The 21,443-nt window shown below is 38.2% G+C and overlaps 1 protein-coding gene across 1 annotated transcript in view; it reads right to left on the bottom strand.

Annotated features, from left to right (window-relative positions):
- Nucleotides 1–21,443, bottom strand: part of LOC137046630 (NACHT, LRR and PYD domains-containing protein 12-like) — a 340,026-nt gene that overhangs the window by 312,923 nt on the left and 5,660 nt on the right. Inside the window, exons 2-5 of the mRNA XM_067423926.1 lie at nt 17,474–18,355; nt 11,701–11,823; nt 3,988–5,922; nt 3,410–3,583 (exon numbers count right to left, since the gene is read on the bottom strand). Coding sequence (XP_067280027.1) covers nt 3,410–3,583; nt 3,988–5,922; nt 11,701–11,823; nt 17,474–18,300 — 3,059 coding nt within the window. The 5' untranslated portion in view covers nt 18,301–18,355. The remainder of the gene's footprint in view (nt 1–3,409; nt 3,584–3,987; nt 5,923–11,700; nt 11,824–17,473; nt 18,356–21,443) is intronic.

Here is a 21,443-nt window from a genome sequence, read left to right as displayed (position 1 = left end):
AAGCAGCCGGTGAGTAAAACTGCTTCAAATGTCTGTGCTGTTGCTTATCTTCGCGTATGTAAACATCAGTAAACGACACGATCGCGTGCTTCGTCATTCAAATGCGCTAACGGTTACTCCATTGTTGTTCTCTGTATAACGTTACACTAGTCTGATGTGCAAAACCGTTTTGCTTGCTACTGTTAAGGTTTAACTTAGTCGTATACAATAGTCCATAAACCGAATCATGTCCTCATAAACTGCGAGTAAAGACACACAAATGTTAACAGGCCACTAAATACAGTACATACCACAGAGACGGACGTCCTGCTGTTGTTGCTGTTTCTCCTGTTCAATTTATTTCAGCCTCCGAATCTGATTCTGGATCATGTATCTATTAGCTGAGATTGATAGCCATGGGTTTGTCCAAGCTTGAGGACGTCACCACTTTGCGAGCTCGACATTCTTTAGCTCCGCCCACACGATACGCCTCCAGGCGCTCGTTTTTTTTCCGGAAAGACTCGGTACAGCCCATATTTCTTTTATTAAAATAATAAAACTAAAGACTTTTCGGAGATATGAAGGATGCAATACTACTCTAGAGGTACTCAAGATTGACATCTTGGGGGGACAACGAATTAAGAAGTTGTGGGAACAAATTTAATTCGTGCCTACTAGGGCTGCACGATTTGGGGAAAATATATAATTGCGATTATTCTGGGTAAAATTGCGATTGCGATTTAAAATGCGATTATTGTTATTATAATTTTTTACAAATGAAAAGTGTGTGTACATAACATTTTGTGTTTTTATATTAATATGACTAATAAAAAATATTATGATTATTATTACTGCTAAAAATATTTGTAAAAATAAGAAATCTTACCATTACAATAACATTTTCATAATTACAAATAAAAAAAAGAGTATGTCAGAATAAATATAACAATATAATACCAATACTAATTATTATTATTATTATTTTTGTAATATTTTACAGAAAACATTTTACACAAAAAAAAAACTGCTGGGTTACTTATTAATATGCAGACAGCCTATGACTAAAAACAGTAGAAAGGTCTAAGCCTAAGGAGTTATTCTTAAAGTCTGTCTTTAATATGAAATATGAACCTCTTGTGCATCCACTGTCGGGGAAAAAACTCCTGTACATTGAAGAAAAACATGGATTGTCCAACAAATTTATAATTTTTTAAAGTTTATTAAGTTTTAAGATGTATTAAGCATTATTTTCTTAGTAATAATTACCCCAAAGTTTTAAATTCATACTGAAAGCCAGAGGGCGCCCTCGAGTGGAAAACGCCACATTTGCCTCAGAGAAGTAATTGACGTTAGTTTTCAGGAAATCCATGATGTGAAGCTAACGCGATGTAAACAGAAGATAGAGACAACAATAAACACGACTGCAGCAAAATATGGTGAATTCGAGTTCTTCAAGCCGTCAAGGGTATTTTCATAATAATAAAGTATATTATAATGCAGTGCTGATTGACATAGAATGCTATAAAATAACGCATCGTCTGCCTCACTCTGATGAGAAGCCACATCAGCTCACAAACACTCGACTGATGATATGAAGTGAGGTAAAACATGTTATTAAACGTTGTCTTTTGTTGAACAGGTTTATGAACGCTTCATTAGTTTGTGAAGATGTTTGACTCCTGATGCTTTTTAATTAAAATCGCAGCCTTTGAGCTTTCATAATCGCACACAAGCCAAATCGCGATTGCGGTTCGATTTCGATTAATCGTGCAGCCCTAGTGCCTACCATTTAGAAATGAGAGAACGAATTCTTAATTTGTGTCCAATGGCCATGATATTTTTGTCTGCATGTCATGAGACCAGGGCTCCATACAACACAACGTCCAACCGTACTATTTATGTATGAATTAATTATAGAATGGTAGGCTATAGCTCACCTTTTGCTGCACTGACATGTTTGCGTAGCACATCCTCGTGCTTTCTGGAAATGTGCCGCTTTAGATTCCAATAAGAATCTTTGCTAACTCTCACAATCTCTCCACTCACTCTCGGTCTGCGATTCGGGGCAGAACTCTGGGTTTGGATTCAGAGCTTGGAGCCCTCAATCGCTTTGGACAGCACGCCAAATACGCTCATATTGTTTTACTTTATTCAATCATTTGCAAGTATGAACTCGTAAAACAACTACCACAGGTAATCTGACATTTATTTTTATTAAAGATACATTAATTATCAATATTGCCTCAATGTTGTATAGTGTCTTTGGGCGGATTTTGGCAACAGCCATTAGGATTGTTTAGTGATTTGGTCTTAGTGTCTTAGGAGTCTCCTTGACTAATCCTAGCGTTTTGTGGACATAGGAGCTATTTTTAGTGCTAAAATGCTTTGTGAAATACTCTTAGTAAAGTAAGATTAGGACTGACATGACTTTAAGAGTTTCTCCTAAATCAACATGTTAGGAGATACTTTTAGCCTTAAGATGTGTTGTGAATACGGCCCCAGACCCATTATTAACCTAAATGTATTTAAATTAGTTTATTTAAAAAGTAGTTTTACCTTGTTTTATTCTAGAAAAGATCCAGGATGGTTTTAAACCAGAAAAGTTGAATACGTTTTATAACAGATTGTACACTGAGCACTTTAAACTCCTGTTGAGCTTTACTCACACACAGACCTCAAGATTCAGCCTATGAATCTCAACAATGGTAACATGCTTCATGCCACAATGCATTCTGGGAGCATCATGCTAAACTCATCCATGGCTCCCAGAATGCATTGTGGCATGAAGCATTGTTTGAACACATTGTCAGTCGTGTTTATCTTTCCTTATATCCTCTAACAGCTTATTAACAGCAGGTGTGCAATTAATTGCTCAATCATTAATGCTTAATCATCACTTAATTATCTCATTAACTTCAACACTGATTCGGTGTTACCTTTAACACTCTGAGTGTGGACTCATATAAACACCAGCAATGTTGATTTAAGGGATTATGAGGATTCATGAGGTTCATGAGGATTTTGCTGCAGTGGCTTTGGGAGTGGCCTTGTAGGGCAGCGAAGTATTCTGGGAATTGTTGTCTTTCTTCCCCATGAGACAAAACAGTCTTTTCAGTCTAGAAAGCACCAAATAAAAATAAAATAAAAATATTTGTGCCCAGGCACAGTACGGAGCGATTCTACTAGTCAATTGAACAAGACTTTGGGGGTCAAATGTGCTCGGGTCACCTTCAGATCAGCTAGTGTCCTCTGCTGCTCATGGTGTGGATCACACACATACCTCGTTCGCAATTTAGTTCGTTTAAGGATAATTGTGTGTGTTTTTGTTCGTTCAAGCACGAAAGAGAACGTGAGTTTGGTGTATATAAAGGAGATATAAATTAAAAATTGCACATTATTATTAACGCATTAATGAATGTGAAATTCAAACCTCAGTATGGTGAGTTGGCAGTTTGGACTCTTTAGTCCAGCACAGAGCAGCTTCACTGCTGAATACTGCAGGTCATTGTTACTCAGGTCCAGCTCTCTCAGGGGGGAGTTTGGTGATTGTAGAGCTGAAGCCACAATTTCACAATGCTGATCATTGAGATTCAAGGCTGTTAATCTGAACAAAGAGAATACTCTGGTTAAAAGGAATGCTAGTGTGTTGATGTTTCCACCAGATCGCATCACTTCCTTAGGTTACCAACATTACCATGAAATATCATGTTGACTAACATTCTGGTCTTCAATCAGCAAAATTCACTTAAAGATTTAAGTTTAAAAAATGGAATGATGTCCATATCAAAAGTAGCAACAAGTAACTCGTGTGGCCACCAGTTGCTTTAAGTAGTACAGTGGTTTTAAATCTAATTATTTTAGTTATTTGTTTTAATCTGTGGACACTCCTAATTTCTAAAACAAAAATAAATGAAATACAATTCAAAAAATTTTGTCATTACAGTAGATTTATCAGAGGAAAACCCTATTAGACTACATGGGGGCATTATGTACATATTTCATACTCACAAAGCTTTTCTGCAGTTTCTCACAGCAGGTAACAGTCTCCTTTGACCCTCTTGTGATATCATCTTGTACTTTTTAGGGTCAAACTCATCCATCACCTCCTCTGACATCAAGATCATGTTTGCCAAAGTTGAACATTTTGCAAGAGAAAGACGTTTGTTTTTTGTTCCAGATTTTAAAAATTTCTGCATTTCTTCAACAACAGAATTATCTTTCATTTCAATCAAGCAGTGTGACAGATTCATCCATCTTTCAGGACTGACATTGTTTTTTTGACCTCGTTTGAGATTGTGGATTATTTTCTTGATGCTCTCTGGGTTGTTCTCTGTGTGAATCAGCAGATCCTGTAAGAGTCTCTGATTGGACTCCAGTGAGATGCCATGAAGGAATCGAAGGAAAAGATCCAGTTGTCCATTTTTACTCTGCAAGGCTATATTCATTGCTCCCTTCAGAAACACATCCAGAGGAACATTCCCACACTGAGTTCTGGACTTTCCTGACAGGAACATTTTCAGAACGTCACTGTTCTTGTGTAAATAGCAGAAAAACACATACAGTGCTGCAAAAAACTCCTGAAAGCTCAGATGTACAAAGCTGTAGACCTTCCTGTGATAAATCACAGATTCCTCCCTAAAGATCTCAGTGCAGATCCCAAAATACACTGAGGCGTCAGTGACGTCTATGCCGCTCTCTCTCAGGTCCTCCTCATAAAACATCACATTGCCCTTCATCAGCTGAGTGAAAGCCAGTTCAGCAAGTTTCACAATCACGTCTCTGTTGGACTGCAGGAGTTTCACCGGATCTCTCTCTTCATACTTCTGGTTCCTCATACTAGTTTGAATGAGCAGGAAGTGAATGTACATCTCAGTCAGAGTTTGAGGGATTTCTGCACTGAGATCTTGATTCAGGATGTTTTGAAGCACAGTGGCTGAGATCCAGCAGAAGACAGGTATGTGGCACATGATGTGGAGGCTTCTTGCTCTTCTGATGTGTGAGATGATTCTGCTGGCTTGATGATCATCACTGATTCTCTTCCTGAAATATTCCTCCTTCTGAGGGTCATTGAATCCCTGAATTTCTGTCACACGGTTGATGTAGTTAGAGGGGATCTGATTGGCTGCTGCTGGTCTGGTGGTGATCCAGAGGAGAGCAGAGGGAAGCAGATCTCCTTTCATGAGGTTTGACATCAACACACCCACTGATGAAGTCTCAGTCACATAATGAACTCTCTCACTGTCTGAAAACATCAGTGTAATTCTGCTTTCATCCAGACCATCAAAGATGAACACAACTGTACAGTCATCATAAATCTTCAAGTCCAGATCTTTAAGTTCAGGATGAAAGTCCAGCAGAAGTCGGTGAAGACTGTACTGATGATCTTTAATCAAGTTCAGCTCTCTGAATGGAAGCACAAACATGAAATCTACATCCTGATTGGCTTTTCCCTCGGCCCAGTCCAGAATGAACTTCTGCACAGAGACGGTTTTTCCGATTCCAGCGATGCCTTTAGTAAGAACAGTCTTGATTTTGTCTTTCTTCTCTCTTCTCTTCTCCTCATATCCTAGTTCAGGTGAAGGATTGAAGATGTCATTGCAGTTGATCGGAGTGTCTTGGAGTGTCTTGTAGCTTTTCTCCATCTGTAGCACCTCATGTTCTTCATTCACTCCTTCACTCTCTCCCTCTATGATGTACAGCTGTGTGTAAATCCTGTTCAGGAGCGTCTGATTCTCTTGTAGTTTGATTCCCTCAAATACGCTCTCATATCTGCTCTTCATGCTGGTTTTGTGCTGGTCTTTGACTCTCTGAAGATCATCAAGCACTGGTTGGTGAGAGTCGAGCTGCAGGGCTGCTTCTGTGTCATGAGGACTGATGTGTTTCTGACAGAAGGAGGATGTGCTGAGACAGGACACATCTCTGATCTGATCAGCTCTCCATCCACTGAAAACACATTAAGATGCACAGAGACACAAAACCTTTTGAAAATAAATAAAAATTTAAATATGTCTAATGTGAAAATCAAACCACACGTAGAAATAAGTGTTTGCTCTTTCAAACAGATTTCTATCTATCGTGGCGATAACGATTCGCGATATAGAGTTGTTTTATCCAAGGCTCAACTTGGTGTAGCCCTATTTATAAGGTATAATTCACCCAAACACAAATAAACAAATGAAGGCTACCACAAATGTAAACTTTGTCATCATGTAGTCACCATCATGTTGTTTATTTTAATTAAACTTCCAAACACAAATGAAGATATTCTTTATGAAACCTGAGGGATTTATGTCCCTCCATTTTTAAAGTCCATTCCTCTCAAACTTAAAAGATGCAAAGAATGTCACAAAGGCATGTAAAAATAACTAATCGAGTGTCTAATCCAAATGCTCTTTAGTCTTCAAGTCTTCTGAAGAGACACAATGGCTTTATGTGATGAAAATTTTTAACAAAACGCACATACTGTAGTAAACACGGACGTTCAAATGATAGCGTGACGCGCGAAAACAACATGAAAGAGAGGAAATGCAGAATTTAAGTTCTTGGATGAGCTAAACGTTTACAGTTTGAGAGCGGCCATTTTGACGAGCTTTCTTGCGATTAGAGCTGTGGCGGATTGTATTGATCATCTGAAGTGCACACGCTGCCGGAACGGCGCTCCTCACAGTTAAAGCGCAAACATCATTTAAAGCGACAGTCCTTAGTGAACGTGCAAACATCATTTAAATAACCAGATCCCATTTAGTTTTAGTGGTATGATTATTCAAAGCATTTCAGATGGTTCATTCTTACATACCGCAATAATAGCATTAATAGGGAGAGGCAGGGCACAGCAGGCATGGGGAGAGATACTGCCTATATTGAAAGTGTGAATAATGTGTGAGGGGGAAAAAAAATTAAGTTTAGAGTTTCAGTGACATTATTACATTAATCATCTTATTACATAGAATCATACAACAACTATACATAATGTATAATATTTGTGGGTCCTGATAATAAAACGCAAATAATATAATATTAAGTAAAAAAATAAAAAAACCTTTATTTTGGCTTAAAATATCGGGATACATATCGTATCGTGAGTTCAGTATCGAGATACATATCGAATCGTGACACGAGTGTATCGTTACACCCCTACTGTTAGATCACAACACTGGACTAGATATTGTATTGTTCTTCACACACAGTAACTGATATGTTAAACTGTAAAACAAACAGCTTAATAAAATATTGTATAGATACAATACCCGTCAATATGTCTTTCCTTTGTGTTTTGAACTTCTCAATGCGGACAGAGCTGTGACTCCATGTTGCATCAAGCGGATCATCCTGCCCATGGGATGCGCATACACGCTTTGTGCCGCTCGTATTATAATACTTTTGTGCTATGAGATTATTATTAGCCTATCTAGAATATGTTGCTGTCTCATTAAAAAAAAATAGCTATACATTTAAAATAATGTAATTTCTTAGTATATAGGCCCTATTTTTATAAATATATTTACTTGTTTTTCATGAATGTAGGCTATTTTACAACAACGTGTAACATTTGACCAGATTTAGAGCTACACTTATTCACTTTAATGGTTTTCTTTATTTGTTCCCCACTAAATGTTTAGATTTTATACAATTATTGTGCACTCGTGATTTTTCAGGAGTAACTTATGCTGCCAAATTTTCCACTAATCTAGTTTAGTATTTTTGTCATAGATTGCAAGTTTTATATATAATTTTAGGTTGTTGTTTTCTTTATAATGAAGTTGTCTGTATTTAGTGTATTGTGTTTAACTCACAAAAGAGTGACTATCAGTTCAACACACTGAGCTATAGAAATTCTCTATATAATTTTTAAACAAAACGGTATTGTATCAGTTGTTGTATCATGACATCACAGCTTCCTAACTTCGCCCTATCAACCATTTCGAGTACCCTATCAACCATACAAACATATAAATAAGCCATATCTCAACTCCACATCATTGTACAGACATAGGGATTGCCCTGTTTTGCATAAACGGCCCTAGTGTTGCCACTCGCAAGCACCACTCACACTGTATACAAAAGTATATACAGTTTATACAGTATAATTTTTAAACAAAACTGTATTGTATCGGTATCGACCAATACTCAATTTTTAATATCGGATTGGATTGGTTCAGAAAAAAAATGGTATCGGTGCATCCCTAAAACAATCTTCAAATTTATGTGATTTGTTGGAATCAGGCAAAAATATCTGTCAAAAAATGACAAATGTCAAAAAAATAGAAATAAATACTGTCTTTGGTCGGAATGTGGCAACAGCTATTAGGATTGTTTGGAGATGTATAGTAACGAAGTAGAACTACTTCACTACTGAACTTAAGTACTAAAAGGCGGTATCTGTACTTTACTAGAGTATTATTTGTTTCTCCTACTTTTACTTCAGTACATATTTTCCATGAGTTTAATACTTTTACTCTTTTTTAATGTGCTGCATAGTTACTCGTTACAATTATAAAAATGCTACTAATCATTCCATTCCAAACCCACATAATTTACCGCTGCCAGAACGGTAGATGGCAGGTTTGATGAAGCTGGCACATCATTGAGCGAATCAAGCGATTTAAGAAGACTGCGCGTGCTCCTGTTCTGCCTTTTGTTTTAGCCGCCAAAGCCTTTTTTGTTCGGTGAGTGATGTAGAATAGAATAACTGCTGTGCTTGTCAAGGCACATTTGTGAGAGAGAACGCACCTGGCCGTGCGCACACATTCACTGTCTAACAACACGAGCGCTGTCTTCCCCTTAAATTGCTCTCTGTTTGTTTACATTGTTAATGTGCACTGTGAAGTAACATACAAACAATGAACAGCTGTATTTTTATGAACTAAGATGAACAAAGATTAACAAATACAGTAACGAATGTATTGATCATGGTTAGTTCATGTTAGTTATTATTCTAATACATTAACTAATGTAATGGCAACTAATCAAACCATATTGTAAAGTTTTACAAACAAATCGTTTACTCAAAACATCTCTTGAAATAAGAATATACGTGTGCTTATATTTGATTTAGTAAGAGTGGTTAGTAAGATTTAATCTTAATGAACTACAGTGTTTTCAGGTTATTTATATGACCATGTGTAGAAAAATTGCCTAAAAAAATTATTTAGCCTGGTTTAGAATGGAGTGAGGTGAAAGAGAACAGTGCAAAGCAAGTTGTCGTTAGCTAGCTGTTAATTGTATTCAATTGTATATGGTAGAAAATTAGACTATTAGTCAAAATAAACGTTTTGATAATGAAATATGATGTTCAAACTTTTGACTACTGTCTTTAATAACTACATAACACAATACTTGTACTTTTACTTTCAGTACTTGAGTAGTACATTTTTAAATAAACTACTTGCATAATAATTAATACTTTAGTACTTCTACTTAAGTGTGATGCTTAAAGAGGTTTTCAACTTCTACTCAAGTCACTTTTTTGATAGAGCACTTGTACTTTTACTCAAGTCTCTAGTACTTTATACATCTCTGATTGTTAGTGATTTGGTCAGTGACTAAGGAGTCCTCTTGACTACTCCTAACGTTTCATGGATTTAGGAGCTAGTTTTAGTGTTAAAATGCTTTTTGAAATACTCTTAGAGCAAAAAATGTAGGGGTCCTAAAAATAGGACTGACACAGCCATTATTTTTAAGTTTCCCCTAAATCGGCAAGTTTTGTGAATACGGCCCCAGTGTTGGGCAGTAGCGTCGCTACAAGTAGTGACGCTACTAGCTTAACTACATTTTTCAGTAGCTTGGTGGTAGCGTCGCTTTTTTCTCAATGAAATAGCTTTTCAGAAGCAAAGCTCTTCTGTTGATCATGTAGTGCGGTAGCGTCCACACAAGCTAACGTTACATTTTCCCAAGCATTTCTGAGGATCAAGCTCAAATTGGAAACACAACTGATAAGAACGCGGATATACTTCACTTTCTACGTTCCTTTCTGACTCGCGCAGACGCGCACAGATGCGTGCACGAGCCTTTCAAAGTACTCCTTTGGCAGTGAGCGCGTAAAGACGGGATAGGCACGTGCACATTCGCACTATCTAGTTGACGTTTTTTTTTTCCCCTAACGCTCAATTCACTGTTGCATCGTCCGCGCGGTGACAAAAGAGAAACTGCAGGGTTTTAAAATCTATTGTGTCTCTTGAATAAACACCTCTTGTTAAAGGTATCGGGGTCCAGCCTGGCCACCTCTTGATATGAATGAATGAACAAAACTTGTTTCATGTGTGTGGGAGACACACACACACACAGTTTTGTTTTTGCCATGTTGGTACTGTTTGGAGCAGGTCTTAATTATTTTGCTACTGTACTTTCTGGACTGGAAATTTTTTGTACAAGTTGAGTTGTAAATTACTTACAGTTTGTCCTGCAAAAGTGCCCAAGTCTAAATTGAGCATAAATGCTAACACACAGTTGTGTATGCATATCATACACATACAGATGAACTCACTCACTCACTCACTCACTCACTCACTCACTCACTCACTCACTCACTCACTCACTCACTCACTCACTCACAGGGGCCTATTGCACAATACTAGGATAAGGGATGAAGCTGGGATATTTTGGTGATCCTGGCTCAATTTATCCACTAATATGCAGTTATCTTTCATTATCGTTAACGTTCTTGGTATGAGTTGCCTTCAGGGTATGTTTACATGACAGCTGTGTACTAAATTTTGCATAAAAATGACAAGATTACCAAGATATCCCGGCTTAATCCCTTATCCTAGTTTTGTGCAATAGGCCCCTGGTTGTGTTAATATTATGGATCACATGTTTTTGTTGCCGAATTGATTTCGGACAGTTTTTGTATAACTAAAAAAAATGTGTGTCTATATGCTTGACTTTTATTGATCACTGAAATAGCATTGATTTGAATGAAGTGGGTTCAATATAAAATTAAATAAATAAAAAGTAGCTTAGATGTAGTAAACTACTTTTGCCAAGTTGCTGTAGCTTAGCTTGCTACATTTCCCAGAGGGGTTAGCTTCAGTGTAGTGAAGCTTAATTTAATGTAGAGTAACTGGTAGCTTAGCTCACTACATTTTCCAAGTAGCTTGCCCAACACTATACGGCCCCAGATGTTTTTTCCACAACAGGTAACCAAATTTGCACTTGATACAGAGATAATGTTTGTGTGAACACTCGCCAAGACAGATATTTTGAAATCCTGTAATTCTATACGTATACATATGTATATATTGCATTGTAGCGGGCTGGCACTAGGAACGGACGAGTTTCTACCGCACACACTATTGAGTGGGGAGACGCGATTGGGCTAATTTTGGGCAAGTTTTATTGTGAAGACCTCGTAACTCTGCATTGACGGTTACGTCCTTCCGTACGCACATTCACAAATTCAAGCCAGCATTTAAAAACTTTCAATATAAATCACCACACATGCAATGTATTTGCTTATTTTCACTTCAAGAATGACATGATCTTATCGCTATAGCACACCTTGTGAGTTATTGCAGGCGCATATCAACACGGTATCATATCGGCAAGGCATATCAGCATAATTTTTATATTTTTATATTTTAAGCAATTATTGGCCGATTTCGATGTTGTGCCGATAATATTGTGCATCCCTAGATTTCTTTATTTGCATCACAACTTCCACTTGTGACTTGTACTTGTTAAAAAGCTTTAAATTTGTGCATTCAGTGTTCTTGTGATACTCACACAGGGTCAAAGGTCACTGCTCCAGCACTGAATTGTGGGTGCTCATGCGTGGGGTTGTTACTCCTTATGGCCAAACAGTCGGACACTGGAGAAGCTGCTCTCTTTCTTTTCCTGAGGTTGATACTGAGAAACAAAAACAGAAATAATTCAAATGGTTTCTTTGCTAATTATTTGTCTACTCGATTAAATTAAAATGATTGTCTACACTTTAAGACGAAGGTCTTCTTAATGATTTTCACTTTTGCTCAAGCAACAGTTTTTCAATAACAGAAGAACATGTAAAAGTATTTGGGGTAAAAGGCACATTTGCTATTTGGGCTAAAGACACAATAATTACCATGAAATAAATCCATTTGGTGACATGACCAGATTAGATTCAGATGTTTAATAGCTTTTATTGCATTGGGTGTTCACCTTAGAGATAATCACCTTATTAATAATAAAACCATATTTAAAATGATACATCATATTATATAATAAAATATCAATTATTGTTAATACTGTTAAGCCAATATTAAAGATATAAATATAAAATCACCTTCAAAGATAGATATATATATAGTAGAGATCAAAATTAGAGAACAACATACAGTTTCCCAAATTTCAAGGTCGCTGCTTAGTCCTTTTTTAAATGATCCTAACAGGAGCAGAAGGGCGGTTTTTAAGCATATTTCACAAGTTAAATATATTCTGAAGTACAGTATTACAACTTAAATAAGACAATTAAAAAATAACGCTGGTCAAAATTAGAGAACACTTTCAGATACCGTCAAGCTTTGGGTGTTATCTGGCACTTGGTGCTGATTTCCGTAATAATCTGGCAAACCCTATTTAACTTAAAGAAAACTTTCCAATTTTCACTGACTTTGTAAGATGGCAAGCCACTCTAAGGTGACTGAAACCCTACGACACCAGGCTGTCCAGATGAAGCCCAAAGGGATGACTCTTTCAGCTATTGCAAAAGAAGTTGGTCATTCCAAATCTATAATTTGTAGAATATTGAAGCTTTACAAAGAAACTAATTCATTCAAGTACCCAAAAAACACAAGACCAATGAACGAGAGGAAAGGACAATGCGGAAACTTTCAATGTGGAATCGGTTCAACACTGCAGCTGGAATTACTCACCAGTTCAGAGCTGAACACAGTAAGGATCTGTTTGGCCATTCAGTGTCTTGTCATTTAAGAGAATTCAGACTGAAAGCTCACTCTGCAGTGACCAAGCCTCTCATCAGCAGAAAGAATCAAAAGACTAGACTAACCTTTGCTGAGGAGCATGTTGTGTGAACAGAGGAAAACTGGTCCAAAGTTCATTTTAGTGATAAATGCAAGTTTAATTTATTTGGGTCTGATGGGAAACATCATGTTCGGCATCAAACTGGGGAAAGATTGAACCCAAAGTGGCCAAAGAAGTCAGTGAATAATGGAGGAGGAGTGGCATGGTTTTGGGGAGGTTTCTGCAGCAGGAGTTGGGCCTATTATACAGCTACAAGGCAGAACCTCAGGACCTGTTCATCAGAACCTCCTTCAGCAACACGTGGTTCCTTCACTGCGAGCATCTACCAATCAGCCCGCAATATTTAAGCAAGACAATGCCCCCTATCACACTGCAAAACGGGTAAAGCAGTACCTTGAAGATAAGAACACTGAAATAATGAAATGGCCAGCCCAGAGTCTGATCTAAACCCCATTGAAAATCTATTTAAAATCATTGGCAACAAAGTTATGGCTAAGAAACCCACTCCAGCTACCGAACTGTGGAAGAGACTGGCAGAAGAGTGGACCAAGATCACAGCGGAGCAGTGTGAGTATATAGTGATGTCCTGTGGCCGCAGATGTGCTGCGCTCATTCAAAGCAATGGCCTCTATACTTCCTACTCATTTTTGACTGCTGTAAGCATCACATTTTAGTTGTAATTTGGTTTGTGCTGCATTGGTTATTGTTCTCTAATTTTGATCACAGTGTTTTTGACAAAATAAAGGTTTTTGTTGAAGTACCTTAGTAATTTGTAAAACATGCTAGCAGAACAATGGTATACCCACAGCTAATCTTCCTTCTGATTTCAAGCAATGAATATCATCAATATATCTGGAAAGAAATTGTATATGTGTATATATATATGTGTAAATATATATGTGTAAATATAAATATATATATATATATATATATATATATATATATATGTGTGTGTGTGTGTGTGTGTAAATATATATATATATGTGTGTGTAAATATATATATATATATATATATATATATATATATATATATATATATATATTCGTATATATATTTCTTTTTTTATAAACATTTTAATGAAAGTATATTTATTCAAAAAATGCATTTCCTTTATCAAAATAAACAAAAAACAGTGCAATCTTTGCTGAAGTGATTATTTTAAACAAGTATTAACTTTTTTTTTTTGCTTTTATTGTTGCTTGCTTTCACTTCAGGGGTCCGTTCTTCGTACCTCGTTTAATACACCTGAGATGATTTGACAGATCCCAGATCTTCTAATCGTGATAACTGATCTCTGGCTAATTTGGTTCTTCAAACAGATTTGCGGATTGGATTAAAATATAAATTATCTGAGATCACTGCTCGTTCTTGTGTTCACTGAAGAGGGCAGATGATCGATACTCGAAACCACGATCAGCAATGCAGCGATTGGCTGGCGGCAAGACATCATATAATAAACAAGCCACCTGGCAAAAAAAACTTACATTCTGGACCTTTATAAAGAAAACAGACAAAAGACCAAAACATAAATGTTAAAATAGATAAATAATAAATGTTTTTTTTTTTTTTTACATGATTCCCAATTATTAATATTCATGATTTTATAGTATAGGGCATGGCTGAAGCTGTGTGCCGGTGCGACCGTCCAGAGCCATAGAGAAAGAGAGTCGTGACATCAGAAGTTCAAAACACTCGATAGTCACGTGATTCATGTAGACCTCGAATAGTTCCAGGAAGTTCTTTGGCGGGCAATTCAAATGGTTAGTCAGTGACAGAACTGCGATTTTTGGTAATTAATAGTCAATAAATGCATTGATTTTAAATAATTTTATTACACATCGACATGTTATATTTAACTAATTTGTAACTTTCCATAACTTGGAAAAAAAAAAAAAAAAAAAAAAAAAAAAGTAGAATACTTTTCTCTAATTCCATAACGATGGATGAAACGGAATTAAGATGTGCTGATAATTTAAAATCTTACTGATTAAACATCTTAACTTTTAAAAGTGCATCACAAACGGTCTGTTCTGCTGTAACTCTATGGCGTAGCTGCAACTTCCGGGAACTATTGAGAGTCTCCACGAGCCGCCATTGCTGTAAAAAAAAAAAAACGTTCCATTGAAGTCTATGGAGTTGTCGCGACTCTCTCTCTCTATGGCTCTGCGACCGTCATAGTGACCACAGCCAATCACACGTCTGCTCTAGGGTATTTGCATAGGGCGATCTGATTGGATGAAGCCTGCGTTGGTGCTTGAAAAGTTGAGAAATCTTCAACTTCTGCTCTTGCAATCATAGACAGTAAAAGAAATAGGCACAGTGACCCATAGACTTCAAAGGACTGCAGCGACGCGACAGAACCCAGAGTTCAGTTCAGCAACACATTACGTCACCAATCCAAAGTAAATAGACTCATTTGAGATGCGCCTCGCCTCGGCTGAAATGAAGGCGAGATTAGGCGGCTGCAGTGAAGGGAGGAGTGAAAAAAGTGCAGGCAAGCCGGACAGTTCACTCTTCTCGTAGTGGATCAGACACCTGCGAGGTCAAAGGCGGATATCACAGGATTCACACTCGTGTGCAGTTGCTGATAAACGATGTAAGTTCTGTTGCTTTTATATGAAATAAATATAGTTTAAAGGGGGGGTGAAATGCTGTTTCATGCATACTGAGCTTTTTACACCTTTAAAGACTTGGATTCCCATCCTAAACATAGACAAAGTTTCAAAAACTAATGTTGGACGTTTGATGGAGTATTTCTGTGTTAAAAATACTCCTTCCGGTTTCTCACAAGTTTCGGCGAGTTTTTTTCGAGTATGGGTCTACTTGACGTTAAATAGAGCGGAAGGTCCTTGTATGGGCTGTACGGGCTCTTCTCCCGGAAGGGTGCGCGCGTGTGACTAGAGGGAGAGAGAGGAAATGCACGCTGTAAACAGTCTCTCAGCTGCAGATCCAGTCGTCCGTGAACACTTATGTGCTCCACTTTATTCCTATGGGTGACATCGAGCGACTTCAGCACAGCATTCCGGGAAGGCAGCGCTGCATTTGAACCGATTTGAACGCAGAAATGACGGGAAGCTTCAAGGCATCGCTTCAGTCGCGTCGCAAAGTGGATTTCCACGGTCACTGCTGTCACAGGACTTCACCAAATCATACCAAAGAAGTGTGTTTTTGACAGAGCGGTCCTGCTTTGGAAGATGCCGGTGAGTAAATCAACTTCAAATGTCTCTGCTATTGGCTACCGTCGCATGAGTAAACATCAGTAAACAATACGATCGCGTGCTTCGTCATTCAAATGCGCTAACGGTTACTCCATTGTTGTTCTGTATAACGCACTAGTCTGACTCTGACGTGCAAAACCGTTTTGCTTGCTACCTCTAAGGTCTAGTCACATACAATAGTCCATAAACCGAATCATGTCCTCATAAACTGCACACAAAGGCCCCTAAATACAGTACATACCACAGAGATGGACATCCTGATGTTGCCGTTTCTCCTGTTCAATTTATTTCAGCCTCAGATTTGATTGTTGATCATTATCTGTATTAGCTGAGATAGATGGGTTTCTCCACGCTTGAGGACGTCACCGCTTTGCGCGCTCATCATTCTTTAGCTCCGCCCACACGATACGCCTCCAGGCGCTCGGTTTTTTCCGGAAAGACTCGGTACAGCCCATATTTCTTTTATAAATATGATAAAACTAAAGACTTTTCGGAGATATGAAGGATGCAATAGTACTCTATAGGTACTCAAGATTGACATGAGATTGACTGAAACTGAGTGTTTCACCCCCCCCCTTTAAATAAAGTTTTTGTTATTTATGTTTATTAATCCGACACATCCGCCTTACCATCGCAAGAGATTTTTGACACACGTCAGCACGACATCAGAGCTCATCTCAAACTAGTCTAATAAGAAGTGTTAATGAAGAACGGACCCCAGAAATAAAATCCTGTGTGTCTTTATCAAAAGAGTCCAGCGGTCAGAAGCATTCATGAATTAAAAGCCTTCATGTTTTTAAATCACCAAATGAAGTTTGAGTGTCACCTGGCGGCCATATTGAGAACTTCATCTAAACAAACTCCCAGAGCATATTGATTGTTTGGGACAAATTTGACAGTAGGAGTCAACTCGATTAGATTTATTGCTTTGACTTGCACTTTTAGGGAGACCAGACACCGGTTTAATATTAATAGAAAATACAAATAAATGCAGTCTAGTACATCAAGTGCAGCAACATTAAAGTTTGGATATGTAACTTTCCAGTCTATGTTCAAAAATAAGGGTGCCAGTAAGAGGCCAATGAGACAAACTAGTTATCTGGACTACAAGACCACCATCTATAGATATATTACATTTGGAAACATATTTTATATAGACTTCTTATCCTTTATTTTAACAACTATTTGTGCAAACATACGCACGCGTGTGTTAGTCTGTATGTGTGTTATTGCAAGTTTTAGGGGCGATGAACTAATATAACCTCTAATCTAGGGCACTAACAGAGTCTGGGCCGGCCCTGAACATCTTGATACTCACACAGGGTCAAAGGTCACAGCAGCTCCATCACTGAACACTGGAGGATCAATCATGGAGTGGTTACTCCTCATAGACACACAGCTGAATCCTGAAGATGGTCTATCACTGAACACTGGAGGATCAATCATGGAGATGTTACTCTTCATAGACACACAGCTGAATCCTGAAGATGGTCTATCACTGAACACTGGAGGATCAATCATGGAGATGTTACTCTTCATAGACACACAGCTGAATCCTGAAGATGGTCTATCACTGAACACTGGAGGATCAATCATGGAGAGGTTACTCTTCATAGACACACAGCTGAATCCTGAAGATGGTCTATCACTGAACACTGGAGGATCAATCATGGAGAGGTTACTCTTCATAGACACACAGCTGAATCCTGAAGATGGTCTATCACTGAACACTGGAGGATCAATCATGGAGAGGTTACTCTTCATAGACACACAGCTGAATCCTGAAGATGGTCTATCACTGAACACTGGAGGATCAATCATGGAGAGGTTACTTTTCATAGACACACAGCTGAATCCTGAAGATGGTCTATCACTGAACACTGGAGGATCAATCATGGAGTTGTTACTCTTCATAGACACACAGCTGAATCCTGAAGATGGTCTATCACTGAACACTGGAGGATCAATCATGGAGTTGTTACTCTTCATAGACACACAGCTGAATCCTGAAGATGGTCTATCACTGAACACTGGAGGATCAATCATGGAGTTGTTACTCTTCATGGACACACAGCTGGATACTGGAGAAGCTGCTCTCTGAGTGTGAGCAATCACCTCCTCCTCTCTCTCCTCACATACGCTCATTTTACTGGAATTTTGCTCCTCCTCTTCCTCCTTGATGTGAGACTCGATTTCAGGCCTGTAATGGGACACAGAAAATACACAACTCCATCGACACATTTTATTTTAATGGCATTTAATTCAGTTTAATACAACATTAACAGTTTTTCTCCTGTTACTGTAAATAATATTGGTTTGTAGATCATCATGTTGGCCACACTTTTAATCGCAGGTCATTCAAACACTAGGGATGGCTGACCCGAAACTGACATATCGACGCTGTGTCAAGATCCCGAAGTGCAGATGTTTGAAACACTGCTCGTAAATGTCATTCGAAACAACCATGTCCCGTGACTACGGCTAAATGAAGCGCTGAAGTGTTTCATCAGGTGCGCCTGGAGTAACCCGAGTGCAGTCTGGACGATGGGGCGGGCGACACATTAAGGCGGGGCGAAGTGTCGCTGCACCTGAGACCCGCAGTGACGGATTGTTTGACAGGTGTCAGACTCGCAAAGATGGTTAGTGACTGGGAGTGACGACAGTAGCCTTGCAACAGAGCGGTCATCTAAAGTAGAGGACTTTTCTCCACCACCTTCACCTGAAGAGGAGGAGGGTGAAATGTCTGTAGACACAGAGCCTTATCAATCGAGCCGCTGACTCAAACTACGTTAACTCCCGATGACGACGATGCTTTCATTGATTCATTCATGCTAGCGAAGCAGCAGCGCAATACGAGACCACTAACTAATCTATGAACATTGAACAGCCATATCCTTATCCTTATACTGAATGCCACTAAAAAAGCACAGAACCAATAAGTCCAAACCTAACAGCCTATTACAACAGATTTCCTCAAATAAAAGTTAGACTATAGACGGTTTCATCGAACGCACGCGCGTTGCTACGGTTACACGCCTGGCCCGAAGTTAACTTCCGGTCTGTGTCTGTTTATCGGTCTGGCTAATGGATAGTATGGCGCACTACTCAGTAGAAATACATTTTGACGTACTATTCTTGGTTAACATGATATAAATATTAAAAATCAAGCAGAGAGCACATGACAAGTTTCCCAACATTAATCTTATATTATGAAACAAAGAAACATGTTATTCCGACGCATTGCATAATTGAAAGGCGAGTGCGCATGTATTTGTATAGGCTACTGTACAGAAAACGGCATATGGTCCTTAAAGGGTAAGGTCACACAAACATGTTAACTCTGTCATTATTACTCACCCTTATGTCGTTCCAAACTCGTAAGACCTTCGTTCATTGTCGGAACACAATTTAAGATAGGCTACTTACGGGTTGGGATCAAGTCCAGGGTTTCCGTTGTCCGGTAATTACCGGATATTGGCCGGGAAAAATATTAAATGTCCGACAAAATGTGTGATCAGCTCAATAATCTGCAGGCGCGCGCTCATGAACCCACCGGTAAAATGATGTTCGTTCAAATCCAGCTCAGACATGACATAAATCTGTAGCTTACTATACTTGTTGTAGCCATTAAACAATGTTTTTTTTTCTTCATATTTATGTTTAAATATTATAATATTATTTTTAGATTTCATCTGATTATGATAGGCTATAAGTGCAAAGATGCAAGTGGGTCAGAAATGATTTTGGTGGTTATATTTAGTTTAATATTAAGTTTTGTTTTGTAAAAAGCCTTTCTTTCGTTTTGTACAAATTGTCTCTTAATTTTAATAAAGGTTTCTTCGGTTAATTGCATGTATTTATTAAATAGCCTAAGAAATTAATAAGTAGACTAGGTCGAGGAAGTGATCGCTTTCATTGCTCATGAACTGAAGCGCGTCTCAAATAAACTGAAACTCAGCAGGCTTGCCTCACAGACATGAGGAATATGTAGCCTAATATGTGTAGAAACGAAAAGATTTAAATAAGCATAGTGCAGTGTTCAGAACTCACACGGTAAACAACCAGCGTTATACAGATGATCACGGCGATTGGCATGAGCGGGATGTTAAAGTTTAAGGGATTCTTTTTTACCTTCTTCTGAATACCTTCTTCCATCTTGTGCAATCAAACCGTTGCAAATGATCCAGAACGCTGCAGCACGTCTTGTATTCAATGAGCCCAAAAGGGCTCATGTCACACCTCTATTCATCTCTCTGCATTGGCTACCACTCGCTGCCCGGATCAAATTCAAAGCCCTGACTCTTGCTTATGGATCTTCCACAAGCGCAGCACCCGCATACTTCGACTCACTCCTACGCGTCTACACACCCACCAGAAGCCTTCGCTCAGCTAATGAGCGAAGGCTTGTGGTACCATCACAGAGAGGCATGAAATCCCTCTCTCAAACTTTTTCTTTCATTGTTCCGGGTTGGTGGAACGATCTTCCGTCCTCCATACGCACAACAGAATCACTCACTTCGTTCAAAAGACAGGTAAAAACTCATCTCTTCCATGAGCACTTAATCTTACATTAAAAAAAAAAAAAAAAAAAAATCCCCCTCTATTTCTCCTTTCTTCTTTCCTTTTCTGGTCTTTGCTACTCTAAGCAGTGTACAAATCTTAGTATTTAGGGCACTTTTTGTGTTTCGTTGCCTCTTCTTGACGGATCGCTTCCTGTTCTCCTGAGTTGTAAGTCGCTTTGGATAAAAGCGTCTGCTAAATGCATAAATGTAAAATGTAATGTAAATGTAAATGTAATATGATCGGGTGCAAGCACATTTTAAACAGGTAGCACTTATTCACACACGTAATTTTGTGAATAAGTAATTTTGTCGTTTTCTCTAATGCATTCAAAAACATCTTGTAGTGCTTACCTGCTTACAGTTATCAGTATACTGTTATATTCCATTATATGATTTTGTCATTTCACACGGTGGCCAATTTAAATGTTACCAACTAAATGAGACATACTGAGTTTATAATTAAATGTATTAATTGCGTTTAATTATTGCATCTAAACACAATAGTGTTGTGCCAAGATTTTTCACGTGAATAAAGGCAAATAGATTTGCACACTTTGCTTAATCACTGCTAGTCTGTTAAACTTGTCAGAAGTTCTCGTTTCTAATCTGCCCTCGTGGTCTATTTTTCTCTCATCAAAACCGAATACCATCAGTGGTTGTACATCAAGAGCAGGGACAGTTTTTGTGCATTTTGTTTCGTGATCTGACCGGAACAAACAGAAAGTC

Source organism: Pseudorasbora parva, chromosome 2 (genome assembly GCF_024679245.1).
Source record: "Pseudorasbora parva isolate DD20220531a chromosome 2, ASM2467924v1, whole genome shotgun sequence".
Lineage (NCBI taxonomy): Eukaryota > Metazoa > Chordata > Actinopteri > Cypriniformes > Gobionidae > Pseudorasbora > Pseudorasbora parva.
Note: the sequence above shows the minus strand (reverse complement) of the source record. Positions and strands in the feature narration are given on the sequence as shown.